At 37.4% G+C, this 26,784-nt stretch overlaps 1 protein-coding gene across 14 annotated transcripts in view; it reads right to left on the reverse strand.

Annotated features, from left to right (window-relative positions):
- Window positions 1–337: 337 nt before the first annotated feature.
- GABPB1 (GA binding protein transcription factor subunit beta 1) overlaps window positions 338–26,784 on the reverse strand; it is a 76,375-nt gene continuing 49,928 nt past the window's right edge. For 4 of the 14 annotated variants that reach the window (XM_078334239.1, XM_078334233.1, XM_078334238.1 and 1 more), the window contains 5 exons: window positions 25,001–25,112; window positions 24,535–24,648; window positions 14,316–14,501; window positions 10,922–11,037; window positions 338–1,867 (listed from right to left, as the gene is read on the reverse strand). In XM_078334239.1, the coding sequence (XP_078190365.1) occupies window positions 1,715–1,867; window positions 10,922–11,037; window positions 14,316–14,501; window positions 24,535–24,648; window positions 25,001–25,112 (681 nt within the window). In that variant the 3' untranslated portion in view covers window positions 338–1,714. Of the gene's footprint in view, window positions 1,868–10,921; window positions 11,038–14,315; window positions 14,502–24,534; window positions 24,649–24,964; window positions 25,113–26,784 lie in introns of all 14 variants that reach the window. The other 10 variants (XM_078334237.1, XM_078334232.1, XM_054239645.2 and 7 more) reach the window with 3 other exon arrangements.

Consider the following 26,784-nt stretch of genomic DNA (forward strand, 5'->3'; position numbering starts at 1 on the left):
TAGTTTTTGGATCACTTAAAATATGTCAAATTTAGTGGAAAACTGAAAAAGATCTTTTTCCTCTTCCTTACAGAGTTTTTCAATTTGCCCTAAGCCCTTTTAAGCACTTCCAATAGTAACCATCAGGCTGACAGACCACAGACCCCTTTATTACATTAACAAATATACTGGTAATTCCAATGAGAGACTTAACAAATTCTCAAGGGTTACCTCAGGACTTTTAAAATCACACTGTGGAGAGTATAAAATATTTTCCTATGTTGGCTCAAATATGCAGTAGGATAACACTTTTAATGTGTTAATAAGACGTGATAAAAACATAGGTCTACAATGAACATATGTGAAAAAGATATTTAATTGCAAAATAGAAAAGTAGGCCAGAGTACAGTTTTAAGGGTAATTGCTTCTTTATACAGTATAGATAACCCAGAGGGATTTTAGGGTTAAACATTTTCATAAAGCAATAAAACACTGAAAAATAAAGCAAGAAAAAAGGTTTGAAGTAATGTTTTACCAAAAAAATAAAATAAAATAACAGTCTGCCAGTGTTTAATATCCATACATTGTGGAATTCAACAATATTGTGATGAGAGCAAGTCATAGCACAGACATTGAGCTTGCAAAGGGAAAAGCAGAAGCTACATTAGACATGTCTATTGCATCACTGTAGTACAAAAGTTCCTGTTCTACATACAAAAGCAATTTTTTTCCATAAGAATAATTTCCTGGGGAGAAATAAGTCCATAAAATATTTCAGAAACCCATATGCATTGAGTTTTCCAAAAACATTATCTTAAAATCCAGTGCCTTAAAGTGCTTACATGTGGAAATCATAATGGAAGGCACGGAATACAGTTTCACATCCCCACCATTAAATTTTCGAAAAAGCACAGATTTTGCAGAATTGGCAAATTCAAGTTATCTAGTAGGCTGCTCCTTCCAAGAACATTGTCATTCTAATAAAACCAGCTGCTAGTTTACTTAGTTTCAATGACCTACACAGGGAAAGGGTGGGTTTTGTTTTTGTTTTTTTCTGGTCACTTTCATCATTTTTGTGGGAGAAATACCTATAAAAGTGATGCATTTTGAAATTATAAAACATGCAGAATATGTACAAACAGAAAGTTTAAAAAATATTTGCTTCATATACATGTAAATCTACTTGGGTATAGCTGAAATTGAACAAATATAAAAATTTTACTTTCTAAAAAATGTTTTCAGAGAATCTGAGACAACTTAAAGCTGTACAAAGATTTCCTGGGAGAAATCTTCTCTTCATATAGAGGTTTATACCTACAGGAGTAATTCCAGCATCAGTCCACCATAATTACTACACAACATTTGGTCTAATCAACAACGATCACCCTTAAAACTGTTCTGTTTCTGAGAAATTAAGGTTTGTACTAAAATCAAAAAGAATTCACAAAAACAGTGGCTTATTGTGGTTTTGGATCTCTTCAACAATCTTTATCAACTCATTTGAAACTGTAAAAAAAACAAAAACTATTTACAGAATTCAGTTTTAAATACATTTCACAACTTCTAAAGTAAAGTTTTATGTTACAAGAATTCAGAGCTCATGGCTTAAGTCCAATTATCAAGCTGTAGTCTCTTCTCTTATCCTGTATTCTCATGGCTGTACCTTTGTTGTGTACAGTTCAAGATTGTATTATTTCTTGACCAAAAGTAAAATCAAACTACAAGTTTGTTTCAATTAAACAGCTTCTTTATTAGTCTGAAGACGAGTCATAGCTTCTAACTTCTGTCTGTAGGCCTCTGCTTCCTGTTCTTTCTTTAGAAGCTGCTGTCGATATTTTTGTGCTTCTCGATTTGCTTCATCCAGCTGTTTCTGAAGAGCTTCTCTCTCCTAATTAAAAGAAAGGGTTTTTTTTTTTAATTTTTTCAAAACTAGGTTATTAACACATATAAGCATGCATCTTTCAAATTAAAAAATAAAACTGTAGTAGCTAACAGCAGCCACCTGTTGAAATTTCCTAGCCATCTTGCCTTTTCAATCAATTCACCAATATCTAAGTCACTAATTTTGTGCTCTACATTATGAGATATGAATTAGTTTCTGATCTCAAGGAAATTATTTTCTTATTTAGAAATAAGACTGATAGAAAGACTCCAAACTGGACACCTGTATCCTTATATGTACTACAGAAACTAGCAAAGAGTTTTTAAGAGTTTTTATACAACCAAATCTCTTCGTATTCCCATTTGTGGTGCTCTTACCTAATAGTATAATTACAAATATACTATTAGGTAATAATGATAAAACAATTTTACTAAGCACCCACTGTATGAGTAAACAGGGTGATTTCCAATAATAAGCTTCTAAGACAGATATTCTGCCCATGTTACAGATGAGAAAACTGATGCTCAGAGATGATGCAGCTTTCCCAAGGTCACACAGTAAGAAGTTGGATTTATAGGATTCTTATATTACCACTTTTAAAACTATTTTCTCATTTACAATAGCAAGTAAGATAATTCATCTTTAAAATAAAGAGTGATGAACAAGATCAGTATTTCCACTATTTCATAAACAAATAAAATACTAAATTATCAATAATTATATATGTACAAAATATGTATTAAATTCCTCAGTAAATTGAGAGCTGAAACACAAATCCAATCCAATGAAAATGGTATTCTTTCTCCTCTTCCTCCTCATTCTGCCCCTATTCAGTTATCACAGGAAAAACAAGAAAAAGCATTTCAAATAACCCATTCCCACATCTCTAAGAAAGCAGAGGGACAAAAGTTCAACCTGCACAGACCAAAGCTCAAGGTTAGTTTCCAGAGTCTTAGGAATGAAGCAATCTAGTCACAGATGCCCAGGACCTCTTAGTGGGATAGAGGCCAGGGGTAGGACTATCACAAGAAAGGTAGGTCCACACTGGACAAGTCACTTGGCCAGAGGGAACTAACGGTGAGTGGTTGGCAGACTGCTGGGGAGGCGTGGTATGTGGTTCTTTTTATTCTGTATATCCACACTGCCTCCTTGATTCTTGTCCATTGCGAGCACCAAAGGATTCCTCACCTTCACTATTCACATGGTTGGTCTACAAGGAGGAGCATGTATAATCCTGCCTTTCTGTGATTCCACTTCCTTCCCCACAATGAGAGTAAAGCTAGATCCAACATTTCTTTTTCTCATGGGCCCACCAGATAAGGGAGTGATTCATTTGGAGACAAGTGGTCTCCAAATCTTCTAATTACACAAAATGTACAAGTAAAAGAAAGGAATACGCCTTACGCCCAATTAAGCAATGCCTAGGCCCTATCCTGCTGCCTCCCTACACTTCTACTCTTCTCTTATCCTACCTCTAGCCAAGATGATAGTGTAGGAACAAGTCAGAAAAAACACCCTAGGATGAGTCCAAGGTAAGCAATCAATATCAGCCCCCTGGCTACAAACTATGCAGGACTTTAAGGATACAAATGAAAGGGGTGAGGGGTGAAACGTTGGATGTTACTTCCCAGGAGCTAGACCCCACCTCTGGCAGGAGTGCCCATAGCTATGCATGTGTTATAAAACTACATGTAGCTGAGCACAGTAACTCACACCTGTAATGTCAGCACTTTGAGAGGCCAAGGCAGGTGGATCACTTAAGCCTAGGAGTTTGAGACAAGCCTGGGCAACATGGCAAAATCTCTACAAAAAAATATACAATTTAGACGGGTGTAGTCGCATGCGCCCGTAGTCCCAGCTGCTTGGGAAGCTGAGGTGGGAGGATCATTTGAACTCAGGAGGCTGAGGTTGCAGTGAGCAACCCCACTGCACTCCAGCCTGGGTGACAGAGCAAGAATCTGTCTCAAAAAAATAAATAAACAAAAATGTACATGTATGTGAAAAATAAGATCAATCCTTTGGTAGTCAAAGTTTTAAACATGGGTAAAAATGTACATTGATTAGCAGGAAATATTGGAAGAGGTTAACTTTAAAGTTAGTATTACCTATTTATTACCATTTAAAGTCAGGAAAGGATTCACAATTATTGCACAAGATGAAAGCAAACCAAGTGAGGTAGTCTAACAGTGAAAAGAGCTTAATTCTATTTTCCATGTTGCATATTTTAATCTCGAGAAGTAAAATTTATCTTGATAAAAATGAAAAGACAGTGCCCTTTAAAAACTCATTTTCGGGCCGGGCGCGGTGGCTCTCTCCTGTAATCCCAGCACTTTAGGAGGCCGAGGCGGGTGAATCACGAAGTCAAGAGATCGAGACCATCCTGGTCAACATGGTGAAACCCCGTCTCTACTAAAAATACAAAAAGTTAGCTGGGCACGGTGGCGCATGCCTGTAATCCCAGCTACTCAGGAGGGCTGAGGCAGGAGAATTGCCTGAACCCAGGAGGCGGAGGTTGCGGTGAGCCGAGATCATGCCATTGCACTCCAGCCTGGGTAACAAGAGCAAAACTCCGTCTCAAAAAAAAACTCATTTTCACAGCATTTTTGGGCTAATTCTATATAACCTAGAAGACAAAGATCATTAGCACTGCATGCTGAATACATTTAATCTTTAAGAATGCAAGTATAATGAACACTATAAAATTTTTAAGAGTTTTCACTATTTTACTTACTTCTCAGAAATATAGGTATTTGGGGAGAGAATCTTTTTGCCATCTCACTTTTCAAAGCAAATAAAAATAACTAAAAAGTGGAAAATATCACTCCCTTTTTTTTTTTTTTTTGAGACAGTCTCACTCTGTCACTGAGGCTGGAGTGCAGTGGCGTGATCTCAGCTCACTACAACCTCCGCCTCCTGGGTTCAAGCAATGATCTGCCTCAGCCTCCCGAGTAACTGGGATTACAGGTGCCCGCCACTATGCGCGGCTAATTTTTGTATTTTTAGTAGAGACGGGGTTTGACTATCTTGCCAGGCTGTTCTTGAACTCCTGACCTCAGGTGATCCACCTGCCTCAGCATCCCAAAGTGCTAGAATTACAGGTGTGAGCCACCACATCCGGTCTTATTTTACTCAGGGATCCTTTGTTTCCAAATTTATTTGTCAAATGTTTACTGAACATGTATCACATGGAAGACACTTCCTTAATTTAAACAGTAGTTTGGTTGTTTCACATGTAAATAGTGCAACAGACTGGCATTTGAGATTTATATTTAAATAGATATGCCAATATTATGGCTTTCATCTTTTGCAATAAAAACACAAAAAGAATTTTCACATTTTTAAGTAAAGACAGTTTAGCCTACCAATATGTAATACTAAAACATTTTTACCATAACAGTCTAACATTAAAGAATTCCAAGAAAAATACATCCTAATGATCAACAAGATTTGGCAGCAATATGGAAAACGTTTATCTTATGATACAACTACAAACCCAAGCAATATATTATTACTATTACATTAGCAATGGAATAACAGAGCAAGACTGAGTTTGCTTTTTAAATTTTAAACATAATTCTTGCATTCTGCTCGACTAGCAGCAATGATCGCTAACAGTTTAATCATTTTTAATATATAATTTGCTAATATTCAAATTTATATTTTGCTTTTCCTGTTATAAGGCAAAAATGTCATTATAGTGATTTATCTTCTACCATACTTCATATAAATTTTAGAATAACAACTAATTTATTAAGCATTTACTGTATGCCAGCCATTATACTAGTCCTTCACATGCCTTCTCATTTAATCCTAATAACAATCTTGTAATAATGTAGGTACTATTATTTCTTCCTTTTTACTGATGAGAAAGCTAAGTCTTGACAGGTTAAATAACTTGATCAAAATCACACAATCAGACAATTACAAAATAAAATTTAAATCTAAATTTGATTCCAGACCCATATTCCTAACCACTAAATGCTTTTTAAAAGAGAGAAACTGGGAAGGGGTATGTGAGCTGTTTGCTTGTGTGTAAACATCAATTTTCTAACTGCCCTGGAACAAACAGGACAACTATGATTTTATTTTTATAAATAAAGTTTTATTGAAATACAGCCACACCATCCATTTTAAAATTGTCTATGGTTGCTTTCACCACAATGGCAGAATTGAGTAGTTGACAAAGAGACTGTAGAGCCGATAAAGCCAAAAATATTTGGTACCTGGCCATTTATGGAAAAAAAAAACTTTGCCTTCTCCAGCCTTAGAAAAAAAGACTTATCAAAGAGATATGGACTGGGTGCTGGGCACGTAGTGGCTCATGCCTGTAATCCTAGTACTTTGGGAGGCAAAAGCAGGTGGATTGTTTGAGCCCAGGAGTAAGAGACCAGGCTGGGCAACAAGGCAAAACTTTATCTCAAACTCCTGACCTCAAGTGATCCTCCCACTCAGCCTCCCAAAGTGCTGGAATAACAGGTGTGAACCACTTTGCCCAGCCACAAAACCTTGTCTCTACAAAAAATACAAAAATTGGCTGCACATGGTGGTGCATGCCTGTAGTCCCAGCTATTCAGGAGGCTGTGAGATGGGAGGACCACTTGAGCCCAGGGAGGTCAAGGCTGCAGTCAGGTATGATTGGACCACTGCACTGCAGCCCAGGCAACACAGTGAGACCCTGTCTCCAAAAATACATATATAAAAATAAATACAAACATACATACATAAAAACATTAATTTAAAAAAAGAAAGAGAAGAGATATGACCTGGACATGGTGACTTATGCCTGTAATCTCAGCTCTTGAGGATGCTGAGGTGAGAGGATGGCTTGAAGCCAAGAGTCCAAGACCAGCCTGGGCAACATAGCAAGACCCCCTCTCTACAAAAAGAAAAAAAAAAACTTAGCTGGTATAGTGGTCCCAGCTACTTGGGAAGCTGAGGTAGGAAGCTTGCTTGAGCCCAAGAGTTTGAGGTTGCAGTGAGCCATAATTGCACCACTGCACTTCTGCCTGGGTGACAAAGTGAAACCCAGTCTTAAACAAAACAAAACACCAGAGATGTGACTATAAACATTTTTAAATTTTGGCAGATCAGGAACAATAGCCATTAAAAAAAAAGAAAGAAAGAAAAGCTTTGCACCAAATAAAACATTTTACAAAGTTTACAGCAGTCCGTTTCTAAAAGAACACTAAGGATCTAAAATCTACCACAAGTTAAAGGAAACAAATATTTCATTAAAAATAAAATTTACAGCTGTGCAGTGGCTCATGCCTATAATCCCAGCACTCTGGGAGGCTGAAGCAGTCGGATCACCTGAGATCAGGAGTTTGACCAGCCTGGCCAACATGGTGAAACCCTGTCTCTACCAAAATACAAAAATTAGCCAGGCGTAGTGGTGCATGCCTGTAATCCCAGCTACTTGGGAGACTGAGGCAGGAGAATCACTTGAACCCAGGAGGTGGAAGCTACAGTGAGCCAAGATCACGGCACTACACTCAAGCCTGAGGAAGAGAGACTCTATCTAAAAGTAATAAAATAAAAATTATCGATCAATATATTTATCTCTAACATCCATGGCAAAGAAAACATACAATGCCGGACGCAGTGGCTTATGCCTGTAATCCCAGCACTTTGGGAGGCCGAGGCAGGTGGTTCACGAGGTCAAGAGATCGAGACCATCTTGGTCAACATGGTGAAACCCTGTCTCTACTAAAAATACAAAAAATTAGCTGGGCATGGTGGCGTGTGCCTGTAATCCCAGCTACTCAGGAGGCTGAGGCAGGAGGCAAGAGTGAAACTCCGCCTCAAAAAAAAAAAAATCATAAAATAACAATATTTCCTGAAGTCACACAATAAAGTAAGTAATAGAGAAAACCTTACTCCTAATATACTAAATACATTTCTTCCACATGTACAAAGATTAATTTCAATTCAGAATAGTCTAATGTTTATTTTTGGAAATCTGTAAAGAACACTCTTCCTCCAAAAATACCTTCAATGCAATAATAAATGGAAGATTAAATTATATACATTATTGCAATGTGGTGTCTTATTCATACCTTTCCCTCCAAAAAACAAACCTATTTTATTTCTTATATTGCCATATGTAGCCACAAAATTTACAATACACTTTCTACAATTTAATGTAATTTTTCCAGAGATTCTTGGCAAACCTCTCCAATGTTAATTGGGAAACTGTAAATATAAATTTTTAGCACCTTCTTTTTTTTTTTGAGACAGAGTCTCACTCTGTCAACCAGGCTGCAATGCAGTGGCACGATCTTGGCTCATTGCAATTTCTGTCTCCTGGGTTTGAGCAATTCTCCTGCCTCAGCCTCCCGAGTAGCTGGGATTACAGGCGCATGCCACCACACCCAGCTAATTTTTGTATTTTTAGTAGAGATGGGGTTTTGCCATGTCAGCCAGGCTGGACTCGAACTCCTGACCTCAGGTGATCCACCCGCCTCAGCTTCCCAAAGTGGTGGGATTACAGGCGTTAGCCATTGCGCCTGGCCAATTCTTAGCACCTTCTTTATGGACAGTCACTCTGGTCATTATATTCAGTACACGGAGAAAACCCAAATGTTAGATTTTACATAGCGTTAATTTATAAATTTCTTTAAAGCAAAGTTTCTCAATCTCAGCATCATTGATATTTGAGGGCCACACAATTCTTTATTTGGTTGTTTTGTTTTTGAGATGAAGTCTAGCTCTGTCACCTAGGCTGGAGTACAGTGGCATGACCTCGACTCACTGCAACCTCCACTTCCTGGGTTCAAGCAAGTCTCCTGCCTCAGTCTCCCCAGTAGCTGGGATTACATGCACCCGCCACCACGCCCAGCTAATTTTTGTATTTTTAGTAGAGATGGGGTTTCACTGTGTTGGCCAGGCTGGGCTCAAACTCCTGACCTCGTGATCCACCCGCCTCGGCTTCCCAAAGTGCTGGGATTACAAGGTGAGCCACCATGCCCAGCCAGGCCACACAATTCTTTACTGTCGGAGGCTGTCTTGTGCATTATAGGATGTCTACCCAGCCTCTACCCATTAAATGTCAGTGGAATGCCACTAGTCATGACAACCAAATATATCTCCCCACACTACTTTAGAAAAACTTTTTCAGTTAATGGTCAAGCTGTCCTTTAGGAGTATAAAAGTCTGCCCCCAAGATAACCCCATTGGCCACCTAAGAAAATAAATTCAAAATAACGACTTCATGTAGTATAAGGAAATGATTACCTGGTTTGGTGAAAACATTGGAGGTCATCTCTTCATTCTACATTTCCAGCCTACCACTACCTGTACACTCACTGTATGCTTCCAGGTTTCTCTGAAATAGCCCTAAGAGGTCATGCAACCTTGACTTGAATGTTTCCAGTGACAGAGAATAAGATTTCCATTACCAGAAAGCTCTAATTACTAAAATCAAAACAAAGCAAGCAAACAAAAACCAGTGTTCTTTATACCAAGCTAAAACTCAGTCTCCCTAAAGCTCTACCTCCTTGGCCCTAGTTACTTTATATAGTAAAAAACTCATACTTCCCTGTTACTTGCAATTATTTTCCCTGGTCTCTCAGACCGTAAGAGAGAAATCAGGCTGAACTTTGGCTCACTGGTCACTATGCAAATAAAGGTATAGGCTGCACATTCATTGTTTAAAAATATAATTTGTTGAATTAAATAAACTTATATTTAATAGAAATTCAAGTAATTTTAAAAGAATACTTTATTAAATAGTTAAAGCAAAGTACATGACAATTTTTTTACCTTATGTGTCTGAAAAAGGTCATCTGACATATCAGAAAAACACAACAAAAATTATTAAATAATAAGTATACTGATACCATTCAATGGGAAAATTGATAGTTTGTGAATAAGGACTTCAACATCCTGCACATCACTTTAAATCTTGAAGAAATAAAACAAGGCAGTATCAATATTTAAAGTCATAATTTTACCAAATATTTTGGTTAAATCATTAACCGGATTCTTTTAAACTCAAAAATATATTTGTGGTGTGGCCAAAAATGTACCAGTCTTATATTTACATGAATTTAGGAAGGGCATTTCCTCATTATCTTTAGTTTGACTTATGTTGCCTTTTAGTGATTTTTTAAATCTCCGTTATATAACAAGAATCTTTACAAAATATTACTAAATATTCACCAAATTTACTACACACACATATCAGATAAAAATACTGTATGACTGTGCTGACTTTTTCAATTCTCATAAAAACCCAAAAATGGAGACGTTATTATTCTAAATTCCACTTTGGAATATAATAAAACTGAAACTCAAAGATAAGGTTCGTTGCTTCAACGCTAATAGAGCAAGAGGTGAGATTCAAACTCAGCTCATTCGACTTCAAGTTCAGTGGTTGCAGTTGTTCTTTCAAAGTTATTCAAGAATAACTTTGTTTTCATCTGATATAACTTATTACCAAGTTCAGGAAACAAAATTTTATTTATAGTCAGTCAAGAAGAAAACCTGTGAGACAACTATGGTTTGATACACCTACAAACTGGTTTACACTTACAAACTACTTTGAGAGAAGGAAAAAAAAAGCTGAATCCTATGAACAGCTAGTCTAAATTCATTTACTTTCCTTAAAATAAGCAATTATCTACCACTTTAAAAAAAGAACCCATATGACAAACATTAACCTTCTTTAAGAGGACCCATTAGCCCAATTAGGCATTTGAGGTTCAGTTTTGAATGGAAAAAAAATTTTAGCCAATATATACTGGTATTATCCTTTAGTAACTTGTAAGAATGGTGTGTTTACGTTTAAAATATAAAGGATGAAGTGCAAGAACCAAAGACATTCCAGTGTTATCAAATGACAGACTGTTATAAACAAATTCTTCACTCACTCATTCATTCATTCAATATTTATTTATTGAGGGCTTGCTATATGTATAAGGCAAAAAAAAAACAAAATGAAAATACTATGCACTTTCATTCTATATCAAAACAATACTGTCAGTAATAAATATAAAAGAAAAAAAATTGAATTTATTTTGGATGACTGCAGCAAAGCACACCGGGTAAAAGACTCCTTACTTCTATTTCTGCAGATTCCACCCGGTTTTCAATTATTTCGATACACTGTCTCTTAGCTGGTGGTTCTTCACTTATAACAGTTTCTTCAGCAATGTCTGTTGCTGGTACTGTTAATACTAAAATGAAAAAAAAGTATGCATTACTTCATTTTCAGAGAGGTTTATTAGAAATAAAACTAGTCTTGACATTGTTGATGCTACTCATCTTAAATAAATACATTCCAAAACAATGATTCCAAGTCATTGATTTGCTTTTTATGAGACTATCCATATTTGTCTTTATTTTAACCTTCTTGCTTTTTTACTGAAATCTACTTACTAAAGTACCTACATATATTTTTTTGATTATATAGATAATATAGTCATTCATGACTCAAACATCAAAATATTTAACAAGTATATTTTGAGAGGCCTCATTGCCCACCCCTGCTAACAGATAATCATTTTATTAATTTATTATATCCTTATATTAATTTGTGTTTAAAAACTAGTATACATTCTCATTTTTCTTTCTTACATAAAAGGGAGCATATATACACTACATATATTGTTCTGCTTCTGCTTTTTTCACTCCAAATACTTACAGTATCTTACATCATTATATAGAGAGCTTCTTTTTATTTAGCTGCGTAACATCCACGATGTGGATATCTCATTATGAGCACTGACTGTTCATAAACATTGCTTGTTTTTGTATTGGACTGTTGGACTTTTTCTCAATTTTCAGTAGTTTATATAAATGTAAATATAGAGAAAGGCTGTCCTTGTTTTGCACAGCAGCACAGAAACATAAAAACAACTGTGCAAGCTGAAACCACGTGAAGCCATCTTAATAATCACAATGGGGAAAATTACAATTGTTCTATGACCTTTAAAATATTTTGCCAAAACATGAAAAACTCTCTTAGTGACAGTTATAAATGTTAGTAAAAATTCAAAAATAATAAAAATAATATTTATTTAGTACAATGTAATTTAAAGCATTAAATAGTGAGAATTAGGGTTTTACTTCTTTTTATTCATGACATTTAAAAATTGAGAATTTATATCTGTTTTATTAAACTGTACAGTCTATACAATTCACATGTTAGCTATATGTTTTTAATTCAGGAAGGTTTTTAAAGTTTATTTTTCTTAATATTCAGGAGAACTCTCTCATTGCTATTCTTTTCCAGAGTTTTCCTTATTTTTCCTCCCTCTGCCCCTCAACATAAACTTTAGAATCCATTTGGCTAATTATAGAAAAAAACTTGATCTTTGTTATGGGCTGAATGGTACTTTCACTCCCCAAATTTATATATTGAAGTCCTAACCCCCAGTACCTCAGAATGTGACTCTATTTAGAAACTAAGTCCTTAAACAGATAGTTAAGGTAAAATGAGATGGGCCCTAATCCAGTATTACTGGTGTTCTTACAGGAGAGGAGATTAGGACACAGATAACACACACAAACTGAGGTCGACCATGTGAGGACAAGCCAGAAGACGCCCATCTGCAAACCAAAGAGAGAAGCCTCAGAAGAAACCAAACCTGCCAATACCTTGATCTTGCACTTCTAGCCTTCAGACCTGTGAGTAACCATTAGTCTGTATAATGATACAGGTTTTGGAAACAATGTTATATCTGCTTGATACAAACATTTTGAAAGTTTTCTTCTTTTCTAAAAATTAGAATTAGTTCTATAACGCTTTGTGAAAGCATCTGACCCTAATCCAAATTTCAGACCAGCTATCAGCAGAAGATTTCAGCAGAGTGGGACAGAAAGGCCTCCTAGTCACAGGTCAAGGGTTTCCTCTTCTATGGCTAGAGAACAAACTCCTTTCTTGAAATGGTCTCTGTTCAATGCCATGCCTCCTCTGTCACTCAAAACCAAACCTGATTTAGCCAAATTCTACCTCTAGCCCTGCCCTTCACTGGCCATGAAAGGCACATGTTCTACAATCCTACTCATTTTCTTTACTTCTTTTTTTCTTCTGGAGACAGGGTCTCACTCTGTCATCCACACTGAAGTACAATGGTGCAATCATAGCTCACTGCAGTCCCAAACTCCTGGGACCAAGTGATCCTCCTGCCTCACCCTTCCAAGTAGCTGGGACTACAGGTGCATGCCACCATACCTGGCTAATTTCATTACTTTTATTTGTGTAGAGACGGGTATCATTATGTTGCTCAGGCTGGTCATGAACTCCTGGCCTCAAGCAATCCTCCCACCTCAGCATTCCAAAGTGTTGGGATTATAGGCATAAACCACCATTCCCAGTCCTAGTCATTTTCTTTAAGATTATGTGCTGACACTTCTTTAGGGGGAGACAAGGTACAGGGCAATACTTAGGAACTTTCTGCAGCTTCTCTCTTTGCCTCCCACAGTATTCACACCCTATTCTATCTTAGTCCTGCTTGCAGCACTTCCTACTCAGTCTGGGACCCTATCCTTCTGGGAGAGCATGTTTGTCTTTATTGCCGAGTTTAATTCCGTTTCTTTACTTGATGTACCAGTGTGGATTTCCATCAGAGTCCTCTTGCCCTTGCTGTAATGGCTTCAGATGCTTTTGACACACTTAAAATGTGGAATTCTGGGGTTTTCTCAGCCTTTTAGTTTCACTGAAAATATAGTTGAGGCTTTTGTTTCATCCATCTTGTTAGCCTTTGTGGCTTCCAAAAGGAGAAATATATTAGAATTCACAATAAAGCTGCTAAAAGTTGCTACCATATTCCTACTAAAAGTCCCAAGTCCATTTTTTTTTCTTTTTCTTTTTTTGAGAAAGAGTTTCTCCCATTGCCCAGGCTGGAATGCAGTGGCACGATAATGGTTCACTGCAGCTTCAACCTCCTAGGCTCTAGTGATTCTCCCACTTTAGGCTCCCAAGTAGCTGGGACTAACGGCAAATGTCATCATGCCTGCCTAATTTTTTAAATTTTTTTTAGACATGGGGTTTCACTATGTTGCATAGGCTCCAACTTCTTTTGAAGTAGCTTTTTCTTACATGGTATTTTTAAAAGCTCACATGGTATTTGAATTGCATTAAATGGTCTAGAAAACTACTGTCCCATGCTGATCTGAATTATTATTTCGTGTATTATCTGTGGTGACATTTAAGTTCATTTTTTTCACCAGAACACTTTGGGGTCAATTTCTCTTTATACCTAGCATATACTCAGAGAAATCAAGCTAATTTAATTTTAATTATCCTAAGCAATAAAATTAGGTAATTAGGTCTACCGCAAAGGGTCATACAAATATAATTCAAGGCAAAAATAAACGCTTTGGAACACATATCACAATTTCCTGAGAATTAAAAATAAAAATAGTCTTTTTGGACTACAGAGAAGACTTAAAGAAAATAAAAATAAAAAAATAAACAAACACAAACTTTATATAAATGTCTACTACTAACCTTGTTGTCCATCTGGCATGGTTACAATGATGGGCTGACCAATTCCACTGGTTGGAATAGAGTGCAAATTTCCAAGCTGAATTCCATCTGTGACTATTGTGATGACTTGCTGACCCCCTGAACTAACTACTTGCTGAATTGCACCATCTACAGATTCTGCAGTAACCACTTCCTCCGTGGCCACTACTGGAAAAAAAAAAAGAAAGAAAATTCAGCAAACATACGTAACAGTATGAACAGAAATCTATTTTTGCTTTGTCTGCTACTTTTGCTATCTCTGCTTCTTTCTTTTTTCTTTTCTTTTTTTCTTTTTTCCAAATAGAGACAGGGTCTCACTCTGATGCCCACACTGGAGTGTAGTGACACAATCATGGATCACTGCATCCTTGAACTCCTGCACTCAAGTGATCCTCTTGACTCAGCCTCCCAAGTAGCTGAGACTACAGGTATGTACCACCATGCCTGACTAGTTTTATTTTTTTTAGAGATGGGGTCTTGCTATGCTGGCCAAGCTGGTCTCAAACTCCTGGCCTCGAGCAAGCCTCCTGCCTTGACCTCCCAAAGTGCTGAGAATTACAAGCATGAGCCACCACACAGGCCTCCTGCTTCTTTCTTACCCAGGAAAACTTGTACAAGATTTCAAAATTCAGTCTCCAGTGGTACTGGAGATATCTATGTAACTAGTTGATTACAAGTCTCATAATTTACAATACATAAGTTCCAACTATCTTTACATGTGAGTGGTTAAATAATTTCTCTTCATTTGGTTGTATGAGGTACAAAATTTAGAAAATCTAATATCATGAGAAAGGTTATATCTGTTTCGTGACACCTCACAATTAAGTTGGGTACTGGTGGCTCAGGCCTGTCATTCCAGCATTTTGGGAGGCCAAGGCGGGATATCCCTTGAGGTTGGGAGTTCAAGACTAGCCTGGCTAACATGGCAAAACCCCATCTCTACTAAAAATACAAAAATTAGCTGGATATGGTGGTGCATGCCTAGAATCCTAGATACTCAGGAAGCTGAGGCAGGAGAATTGTTTGAACCCAAGAGGTAGAGGTTGCAGTGAGAAGAGATCATGCTACTGCCCTCCAGCCTGAGCAACAGAACAAGACTCTGTCTCAAAAAAAAAAATTCACAATTCATAAGATGATCTGAATATGATTATACTCAGTTTACATTTATGTATGAGTTGACATACAGAATAAAGAATATTCTCTTTTTGGATTAAGTAAGGATTTGCCTTAATATAATCAGTGGCATACAGATGTGGTACTATGTGACAGTAAATAGTATATTAACATTTCCATACATAAAGTCCCTAAATATGCTCTAAATAATTTATGACAGCCTTACAGAGGATTCTGACAGCTAAAGCAGCACGTGTGGCCTTGGCTGGGTAGAGGAATCACAAGTTAATACTGCCAAAATCCTTTCTCACAGGCAATCCTACACCCAACTAATGAACCCAAAAGATATGTACAAGAACATGCATAGTAGATTTATAATAGTAAAAAACTACAAACAACCCTGATATTCTCTGACAATAAACAATGGCAGAGTCAAACATTGAAATAATATACAGCAATTTGACTATATGCAAAACATGGATGAACCTGACAAAAAACAAAAATGTGTGATATAAACCAGACACAAAAGAATATGTACTGTCTACCTTCCATTTATGAACTGAGCAAGGTTTACACAAATAATGTTTACAATCATTCAATGTATACCCTTTGTGATAATTCCTCAAACTGTACACTTATGATCTATAAACATTTCTGTACATTAAACCACACTTCAATAAAAAAGCATCAAAAGAAATGATAGTAATGGATTACTATCCATTCAATTTTTTAAAATTTTCCTATCAGCCTCACGCCTATAATCCCAGCACTCCAGGAGGCTGAGTCAGGATGATCACTTGAGCCCAGGAGTTCAAGACAAGCCTGAGTAACATAGTGAAATCCTGTCTACAAAAAATTTAAAAATTAGCCAGGTTTGGTGGCTTATACCTATAGTCTCAGCTACCTGGGAGGCTGTGGTGAGAGGATTGCTTGCCTGGGAGGTTGAGGCTGCAGTGAGCAGTAATCACACCACTACACTCCAGCCCGGGTGATAGAGTGAGACTCTGTCTCTAAAACAAGAAAAAAAAAAATCCATGTATAATAATACCTCATAAAAAGGAGAGAGAGGAGTTAATAGGAAAGATCTTGATAGAATGACATCTAATTAACATTAAAGAAATGACAAATTAAGAAAAAACATTGAAACTCCTAATGTAATAATTGATTCAAATAAGGATCAGTAGTGGTGCTAAAAGCACTGGTAAAATCTTGTGGAGAAATAGAATATTCAAATGTTCTCAAAGTATCCCACCAAAGATTACTATTAGTTGCAAAGGGGAAAAATCTACCTGAAAAGGCCTGGCAGTCATCATTCTACCAAGTGGTCATTATCAGGATGGGCTGATATTATATGCTTCCTTATGTAATGTAATGGGAGGTTACAAAAAAATCACTGGTGTACTTCCTGGAAATGTCTGAATTAAATCTGACTATACAGGACATCTGGGGGACAACATGAAAATGGACAATATGCCAGATGATGTTTTAAATTAATGTTGATGTTTTTAGAAAATAAAATGGAGCTGTGGATAGTAGAAAGCTATTCTTGTTCTTAGGAGATACATGCCAAAGTAAAGGTGAAGTATCATGATGTCTGCAGCCTACCTTCATATAACTTGGCAAAATAAAAGTGTGTGTGTTTATGTGTGTGTGTGTGTGTGTGTGTGTGTGTGTGCGTGTGCACATGCAGACATGTATCAGAGAACATATTGGAATGGCAAGATGTTAACAGTTGGTGAATACAGGTGAAAGTTATACAGGTTCATCCTCTAATTTTTCCATGGGTTTGAAAACTGTCAACATATAAAAAATTTAATTATAACTAGTTCAAAAAGAGGAATAACATTAAAAATTATTTCTAAATAGCATGGTTTTTAATGTGTTATTTGAAGCAATATTTTACAAAAAGTGTAATTAAAACAAACCACTCTCTACTAAAATCAAGCTACCATCAGTTATACAATTGCTGTTAAACATGCTAAGTTTCTATCAACTCACAGTAGGACATCACGGATATCAGTGATCATAGGATTTACTAAGACAAGAGACCATAAATGTAGAAACTACTTTTTTTAAAAAGGCAGGATAAATACTCGGAAACTAGTTTTTAAGATGTACTCAACAGGTCTGGCTTCAACTCTGGTACTGTGTCACTTAGTAATCAAGGATCACAATACAGACTGCAGAACACTCAAAATGCAAACAACCTTTATGTTTTGAGCTCTCTTGCAATTTTTGTTTGCCTTAAACTATAATTAGGTTTTATCAGCAAGCACTTAAGAAAATTTCAGGAAGATAATTACAAAATGAAATATAGGACATAAAATAGTAATATATTCAACAGAACTACTACTAAGATTTTCAAACATATTAAGTATTGCTTTGATTTTTTCAGAAAACTATCCATATGAAAAAGAAATGTTCACTCGAGTTGAATGCTAACTACAGATAGTAAATATTTTAAAGCATAATCATATGTTAAATTTCTAAGATCACACACAAGGCACAACTCAAGAACTTTCATCTTTGCACTATTTGCAATGACTGTTATTAGAGTTCTGCCCTTTCATCTAAAAAGCTTTCAAGTTGTGCTATGGTAATATATTTAAGAAAAAATTAAAAGGAAACCAATTATGTAAGACAAAGTGCCCCCCAGAAGCTCTAAAAACAATCTAACAGTAAAATGTTGAAACATGGAAGAATAAAAGAGAAAGCCTAAAAACTCTTAGAAGGTTATTGATTTTAAAAAGTGTATCTGTATTCCAAAATGTAAAGCTCCCTGGATAAAAAAATAACTAAAATAACATAAATATTCACTGATCTAATTCGAAAGTCATGCTGTAATATTTAAAGAAAACCTAGATAATCTGCAGCGCTTTTGAAGAACTCTGACATCTCTTGTTCAACAAGAATTCTGAATTCAGATGCCATAAAAATGAAATAAGGGAAGAAAACTGTCTTTAAAATGTCCTAAAAGACGGAAATTTCTACACAGAAACATTTAAACAATAAAATAGAAACTATGTTCACTGAAGAAAAAATTAAATTTTTCGAAGATATTGTGGCTGCAGTTTAACCTGAAATTAAAAACAAAAAGCAAAAGCAAAACAATCTTATGAGGCCCAGTACGTATCCCTTAAAGCCAATTGAGTTGTATTACCCTATTTTTGACATAGACCAAAAAACAATGTGCAAAACAGACCTGGTTCAAATTTCACTTTTAGGGAAAAAGCAAGGAACTTTTATTTATTGTTTTTCTTTTTTGAACCCCTGTTTTGACATGTAAGAAAGGAGGGAACTTTTAAAGCCACCAGATGCATCACACCTTTGAAAAAAACACTTTATTAGTAATTAACAGAAGTTGCTCTAAAGACAAAAAAGAAGGGTAATCACAGATGTCTAATCAAGGTATTGTATAACTGGGCCACAAGGAAGAATAAAGCTAAGCAAAGAAAAGTTATTATAGGTCTGTGGGCCAGAGCTACAAAATAAGAGATTTACGAAATAACATTTTTAAAGGACCAGATAACTACACTACAGATGTAAGGCCTATATCTTAACTAATCACAGCTGCTGATTCTATATCCAAATAATTCTCAAATCGATTCACTTACTGTCTATCAAATCTTCATTCATGCTATCATTATAACTCTTCCCTGGTTGACTGCATTAGACTTCAAACAAAACTCCCTTCCACGCATTCTTTTAAACCTACCAAAGTTATCATCTTTAAAGTGCTATATACTCTCACCTTTAACCACCTTGAGTGACTCTTCCACTTACTGGATTTAGCCACACTGGCCTCCAAGTCCCCTAAAAAGTCCAGTTCTTTCCTGCCTCAAAAGCTTCATATGTCCCTCTTGCTAAAATGTTTTTCCCAAAACCTTACCCTGACTAATGCCTACTTTAATTTTCAGTTTAAATGTTTCTTCCTCTAGGAAGATTCCATGATCCACTAGAGCGGCCTCTAAGCCTTAGTAGAAAGACAGGAAAATGTGATTGCTTCTGTATACTAATAAATAATGTACTACATGGTGGTGGTTTTCCTCATTGGAAAAATATATCTGCAATTCCAAAAAAAAGAGAGAAAGAGAAAAAAAAAGCTTTTACTTTGTCTATTCATTTTGGAATGACTTTCGAAACGAAAATTACACAAAATGATATGACTTAGAATGAGTTCCTATCTATCTAAATCTTACCCATTCTTTAGGGCACAACTCAGCATATTCCCCTCCACCACACCCACCCCCAATTACAGCTAAAAATAATCTCTTTCCTGTGAACAATAATAGTAATTCAATGAGCTATTTTAATGATCAAGCACTGACAATCTGCTGTTATATTTGCTTACAACATCAAGAAAAGACAGCTATCATTTGGTTTCTCAATGAAAGCATTATAATAGACGTTATAAGGTTCTCAAGGGACTACCATTAAAATGTGTGGTATATGTCAACAATGGTACAAATGTCATTTCCATTTTCTAATGGAAAGTCAATTCCATTGACTTCCACATGGAGATCATTTCCATTTTGCAAGTCATTCCAAAACGAAGGGACATGAAGGTGCTATTTAAAGCCATAATTGGCCGGTAACGGTGGCTCACGCCTATAATCCCAGCACTTTGGGAGGCTAAGGCGGGTGGATCATGAGGTCAAGAGATCAAGACCATCCTGGTCAACAAGATGAAACTCTGTCTCTACTAAAAATACAAAAATTAGCTGGGCATGGTGGTGCACGCCTGTAGTCCCAGCTACTCAGGAGGCTGAGGCAGGAGAATTGCTTGAACCCAGGAGGCGGAGGTTGCAGTGAGCTGAGATCGCACCGTTGCACTCCAGTCTGGGTAACAACAGCGAAACTCCGTCTCAAAAAAAAAAAAAAAAACAAAAAAAACAAAAAAAACACAAACATAATTACATAATTACTGAGTGAAATGACATGGTACCCTGGACTATCACAATTGACTTCTCTTTATATATAAGACCATGCCAACCAGCTAGTTTCCATTTAAAATACAGTCCATCTGCTGCTACATTCTGGCTATTTTGTACCCAGAGAAAAATGTTTATTGTACCACTTAGCTAGTAAAAAAAAGGAAAAGAATATGAGCAGTAACAATTAGTGTACCGAAGGTGCTTACACTATATTTTGGTTTACATCATTTAAAAAGGGCAAGACAGTAGCAGAACACTTATTTCAACAGACTACCTGTTACTAGAAAAAGCTACAGAAACAGATATATTCCAAAAGTAATAGTTGGAAGAGTGATGCTTTTGCTTGAAACAAGATAAAATGAAAATTACACAAATAATTCAAGATTCCATAATTCAAATACCACAAACCAAATTATAAACATTCTAAAGAGCCCACAGATAATGTGAATAAACTGCATGGGAGAGACAGTACATTATAGTGGTCACAGACACATACCTTGGGAATCAGTCAGACTTGGAGTACAATCCTCTTTTCTCTATTTAAATTATAGTCATATGCCCTTTGATAAACTTATTCAACCTCTACAAACCTGTTTCATTATATATAAAATGGAAGTACTACAACTGTATTTTCCAGATTCTAACAAGCCCTTGAAAAGATATATATAAACATTTCTAGAATCAGGATGAGTCTGACGATTGATTCTAAAGAAACTAGACAGCCAGGAATCAGAGAAATAATTTGTGGCAGATTTAGCTTTCAGTATGTGCAAACTGAAGTCTGAGTTGTTTATTCTGGTGGTAACATACTTAAACTTTTACTTAATTCTCTTTTTTTTTTTTTTTGAGACAGAGTCTCACTGTGTTGCCCAGACTGGAGTGCACTGGCAAAATATTGGCTCACTGCAATCTCCGCCCCCCAGGTTCAAGTGATTCTCCTGCCTCAGCCTCCCAAGTAGCTGGGATTACAGGCACCCACCACCAAGTCCAGCTAATTCAGCTAACTGAATTTTTAGTAGAGATGGGATTTCACCGTATTGGCCAGGCTAGTCTTGAACTCCTGACCTCAAATGACCCACCCACCTCGGCCTCCCAAAGTGCTGGGATTACAGGTATGAGCCACCATGCCCACCCATTACTTCTTTTTTTGTTTTTTTAAGATGGAGTCTTGCTCTGTCACCTAGGCTGGAGTGCAGTGGCACGATCTTAGCTCACTGCAATCTCTGACTCACGGGTTTTCAAGCCACTCTCCTCCCTCAGCCTCCCTAGTAGCTGGGATTACAGGCACGCGCTACCAGGCCCAGCTAATTTTTTTTTTTTTTTTTTGAGACAGAGTCTTGCTCTGTCACCCAGACTAGAGCGCAGTGACACAATCTCGGCTCGGCTCTCTGCAACCTCCGCCTCCCAGGCTCAAGCAATTCTCCTGCCTCAGCCTCCCAAGTAGGTACGAATACAGGCATGCGCCACCACACCCAGCTAATTTTTGTATTTTTAGTTGAGACAGGGTTTCACCATGTTGGCCAGGAAGGTCTTGATCTCTTTACCTCGTGGTCCTCCTGCCTTGGCCTCCCAAAGTGCTGAGATTACAGGCGTAAGCCACCACACCTGGCCAGAGATAAGTTATTTAATTAAAGAAATTTACAAGTTTAACCAAATAGAAACCACCAAGGAAATCCGTTTTCTTTGATATGCTTCCACAATTACAAAAGTGTTAAATAGATGCAGGCATAGGATATAAAAGCAGCACATCAGTACGATGATAGATACAACTCCTAACCAATGCCCAAAAGTGATTCATAAAAATCTTAAGACTCCCAAACATAAAGACTTGGATTCAAACTTTGATTATAATGCTACAGAAGCTGGAGAAGGGATAAATGTTATCTTCAAAAAGAAGCCAGGCACAGTGGCTCATGCCTGTCATCCCAGCACTTTGGGAGGCTAAGGCAGGGAGATCACTGAGTTCAGAAGTTCGAGACCAGCCTGGCCAACATGGTGAAACCCCGCCTCTACTAAAAATATGAAAAATAGCTGGGTATGATGGTGCACACCTATAACTCCAGCTACTGGGGAGGCTGAGGCAGGAGAATTGCTTGAACCTGGGAGGCAGAGGCTACAGCAATCTGAGACAGCGTTACTGCACTCCTGCCTGGGTGACAGAATGAGACTCTGAGAAAGAAAAGAAAAGAAAAGAAAGAAGGAGGGAAGGCGAGAAAGAAAAAGAAAAAGAGAGAGAAAGAAAGAAAGAAAGAAAGAAAAAAGGAAGGAAGGAAGGAAGGAAGGAAGGAAGGAAGGAAGGAAGGAAGGAAGGAAGGAAGGAAGGAAGGAAGGAAGGAAGGAAGGGAAAAGAAAAAAGTAGCATTCCTCCAACTCCTCCAAGTCAAAAATATTCCAGTAATATTCATCTTAAAGCTTTCTGGTGAGGAATAAATGAGATCATATGTAAAATATTTATCACAGCGCCTAGCACACAGTGTGAGCGTTCGATAAATTGTTATTATTATTGATCAAATTTTGAAAAAACACTAATTTAAAAAATGAATGACAAATTATTCTCTATTATAAACACCAATCTAAATATAATGGCTTAAGCTACAGAAGAATATTTTCTTAGAATTTAAAAAATTTCCTAATTAAAAAAAATTTTTACCAACATAATAATTATATCAAGAAGTATTTTTGTTAAATATAAAGGTAAATCTTATCTAAACCAGCTGTTCATTAATACTCTCCGTCATTTAACAAGTAACTTTTTTTTTTTGAGACAGAGTTTCTCGCTCTTGTTACCCAGGCTGGAGTGCAATGGCGCAATCTCAGCTCACTACAACCTCTGCCCCAGGTTCAAGCAATTCTCCTGCCTCAGCCTCTGGAGTAGCTGGGATTACAGCATGCGCCACTACACCTAGCTAATTTTGTATTTTTGGTAGAGACAGGGTTTCTCCATGTTAGTCAGGCTGGTCTCAAACTCCCAACCTCAGGTGATCCCGCCCACCGTGGCCTCCCAAAGTGCTCGGATTACAGGAGTGAGCCACTGGGCCCGGCCAGGTAACCCTTTAACAGTGGTTTATGTATCAGTCATTAAGATTATATAACACTTTAATAGAGCTGCTAAAAAATATAATTTATGAAAAAAGCAAGTTTTTTTGGTTTCTGGGTTTTTTTTGTTCTTTGAGGCAGGGTCTCATTCTGTCACCTAGGCTGGAGTGCAGTGGCACAATCTCAGCTCACAGAAACCTCTGCCTCCTGGGTTCAAGTGGTCCTCTGACCTCAGTCTCCTGAGTAGCTGGGACCATAGGCACAAGCCACCACACCTGACTAATTTTTTTTCTTTTGTCTTTTTTTTGTTTGTTTACCTGACTAATTTTTATATTTTTTTGGTAGAGATGGGGTTTCAGCATATTGCCCAGGCTGGTCTCGAACTCCTAGGCTCAAGTGATCCATCCATCTCTACCTCCCAAAGTGCTGGGATTATAGGTGTGACCTACCGTGCCCAGCCAAAGCAAGTTGTTTAAACAAAAAGTCACAAACTAGTAAATCAAGGGCCAAATTAGAAACAGAGACATGTTTTCTGTGAGTCACACAAGTTTTGTTTTGTTTTTTAATTAATTACCAAGATTTAATGTTCTTTTAAAATCCAGATTCACAGCTTCCTATAAGAAAGAGAATCTGGGAATGCTGGACTCATGACTATAATCAGCTAGAGCTAAGTCAAAGATGCTCCCCAGCCCCTTGCCCCACTCTTCAACTGGGCTTAATCTCAATCCTGCCCACATTAGCCTGTTTAACCTTCCTGGCCTTTGTAAACATTTAAATCTGCAACTTTTTTTGTCTGAGACAGAGGCTGGACAGCAGTGGCGCAATCTCAGCTCAATGCAGCCTTCACCTCTCCAGTTCAAGCAATTCTCCTGGCTCAGCCTCCTGAATAACTGGGATTACAGGCATGTGCTACCTCATCTGGCTAATTTTTTGTATTTTTAGTAGAAATACAAAAATACAATGGGGTTTCACCATGCTGCTCAGGCTGATCTCTAACTCCTGAGCTCAGGCCATCTACCCACCTTGGCCTCCCAAAGTGCTAGGATTACAGGTGCGAGCCACCACACCCAGCCTGAATCTGAAACTTTTAATGTACACATTAGGCTTGTTTTTCTAACCTGGAGTTTCGGAAGAATTGGACAATGGAGCAGATGCTTCAGCTAAGGCAGCTAATGTAGCTAATACTGATGTAGAAGAGTTTCCAAACTGAACCGCAGATACACCCGTTTCATCTGTAAGAAAAAAGAAAATAGATTTGAATTTCTAAGGAGCTTAATCCAATGCAAATTTCTGATATTCTATTTATCTTATTCAACTCTTAAACAAAGCTTGGATAGCATTAGTTTTTGAAAGGTAATACTGCGGTAAATTTTGCAGTATCACCTTTCTTCAGATTTTTTGTCTCATATTTGTTTTTCTGTCAGTTATACCAAAGAAAACCAAGGTGGCTGGTATAATCTTACCCTTGTTCTCCAAGTCCTTTCTTAAAAGGATGCATACCTACTAAAGCATAAAATCCCAACACCTATCCTATATGCATCTCAATACCTGTTGCCTTGGATGAATTTTCTGAAGATACCAGACCTGTTAGGTTCACCACCCCTCCAGGTCCAATGATAAACTGTGGTGTTGCAGCATGTATTGTCACAGTGTCAGGACTCTCTGGATTTGTGTTGATTTGGTTCTGCATAGCAATCTAGGGGACAAATCACCACAGTGTTTTCAGAATTACAACCAGAACACAAATTCTCCATATAATACAAACACACATATAAAGGAATATTCTCTAAGAAGAATCACATAGTACAAGTGGAAATATTTGTCTAAGGTCCCCTGAGAGTGTAGTGGCATACCAAGGGTACATATTTATATCCTGAGTCCCCCTCTTAGGAAAAGTAGCAAAATCCTGGGAGAGGAGAAATGAGTATTTAAAAGGTCTTTATAGAATACAGAACAACTTGGACATTAAGCCAGATGAGGTGGCAGGTGCCTGTAATCCCAGCTACTCAGGAGGCTGAGGCAGGAAGAGTGCTTAAGCCCAGGAGTTCAAGACCACACGGGCAACATAGTGAGACCTCCATCTCAAAAACAAAACAAAACACACACCAAAAAAAACATTGCTGCCCTGTAGCTATAGGAATTTAATTATTTCTTCTACATATGGCAATACATAATACCACACATACAAATTACTTCTCAATTACTTGCTCCCCATCTTCAACTCCAACCCCTAAACTGCACTCCTAGGAGTAAAAGGAATGGAAAGAGGCATGGTAGAATTCATTTTCCTGAAATAAAACATCCTTTAAGTAACTAGTGAAAGCTCAAAGGAGTCAGATAGTCTTAGAAAAGAAGAGTTCTGGCTAGGGGTGGTGGCTCATGCCTATAATCCCAGCACTTTGGGAGGCCGAAGCAGGCAGATCATAGGGTCAGGAGTTCAAGACCATCTGGGTAACATGACAAAACCCCATCTCCTAAAAATACAAAAATTAACCAGGTGTGGTGGTGCGAGCCTATAATCCCTGCTACTTGGGAGGCTGAGGCAGGAGAATTGCTTGAAACCAGAAGGTAGAGATTGCAGTGAGCAGAGATTGCGCCACTGTACTCCAGCCTGGGCAACAAGAGCAAAACTCCATCTCAAAAAAAAAAAAAAGAAAAGAAAAGAAGAGTTCTAATGCTGGGAACAAGAACAAGCAGTTAGGAAAGAAGAGGTATTAATTAAAGAAGATAATTTATATCATGTCATCTGGCTGAAAATAAAAGAAGTAATGTTGGTTACTAGAAAAACCTGCCCAACGGATCACGAAGTCAAGAGATTGAGACCATACTAGCCAACTTGGTGAAACCCCGTTTAAAAGACAAAAGAAAAACCTGCTCCAAAGCCAAAAACAACAGATCTTTTTGAGGATACTGAAAATCAGACTGCATTAAAATGCAACAAAAATAATAGAATAAGGCCGGGGGTCAGCGGTGACTCATGTCTGTAATCCTAGCACTTTGGGAGGCCAAGGCAGGTATAGACTGCCTGAGCTGAGGAGTTCAGCACCAGCCTGGGCAACACGGTGAAACCCCATCTCTACTAAAAATACAATACATCTCTACTAAAAATACAATAAATTAGCTGGGTCTGACAGCGTGCATCTGTAGTCCCAGCTATTCAGGAGGCTGAGGCAGGACAATTACCTGAAGCCAGGAGGCAGAGGTTGCAGTAAACCGAGATCATGCCACTGCACTCCAGCCTGGGCAACAGAGCGAGACTCTGGCTCAAAACACACACACACGTCTAAAGGGAAATCACCAAAAGTAATCATCTCATCTAATGTTAATGAAAAGACTGTAATAAAGTAATAAAGAAGAAGTGAAAGAGA

This window comes from Callithrix jacchus, chromosome 8 (assembly GCF_049354715.1).
Source record: "Callithrix jacchus isolate 240 chromosome 8, calJac240_pri, whole genome shotgun sequence".
Classification (NCBI taxonomy): Eukaryota; Metazoa; Chordata; class Mammalia; order Primates; family Cebidae; genus Callithrix; species Callithrix jacchus.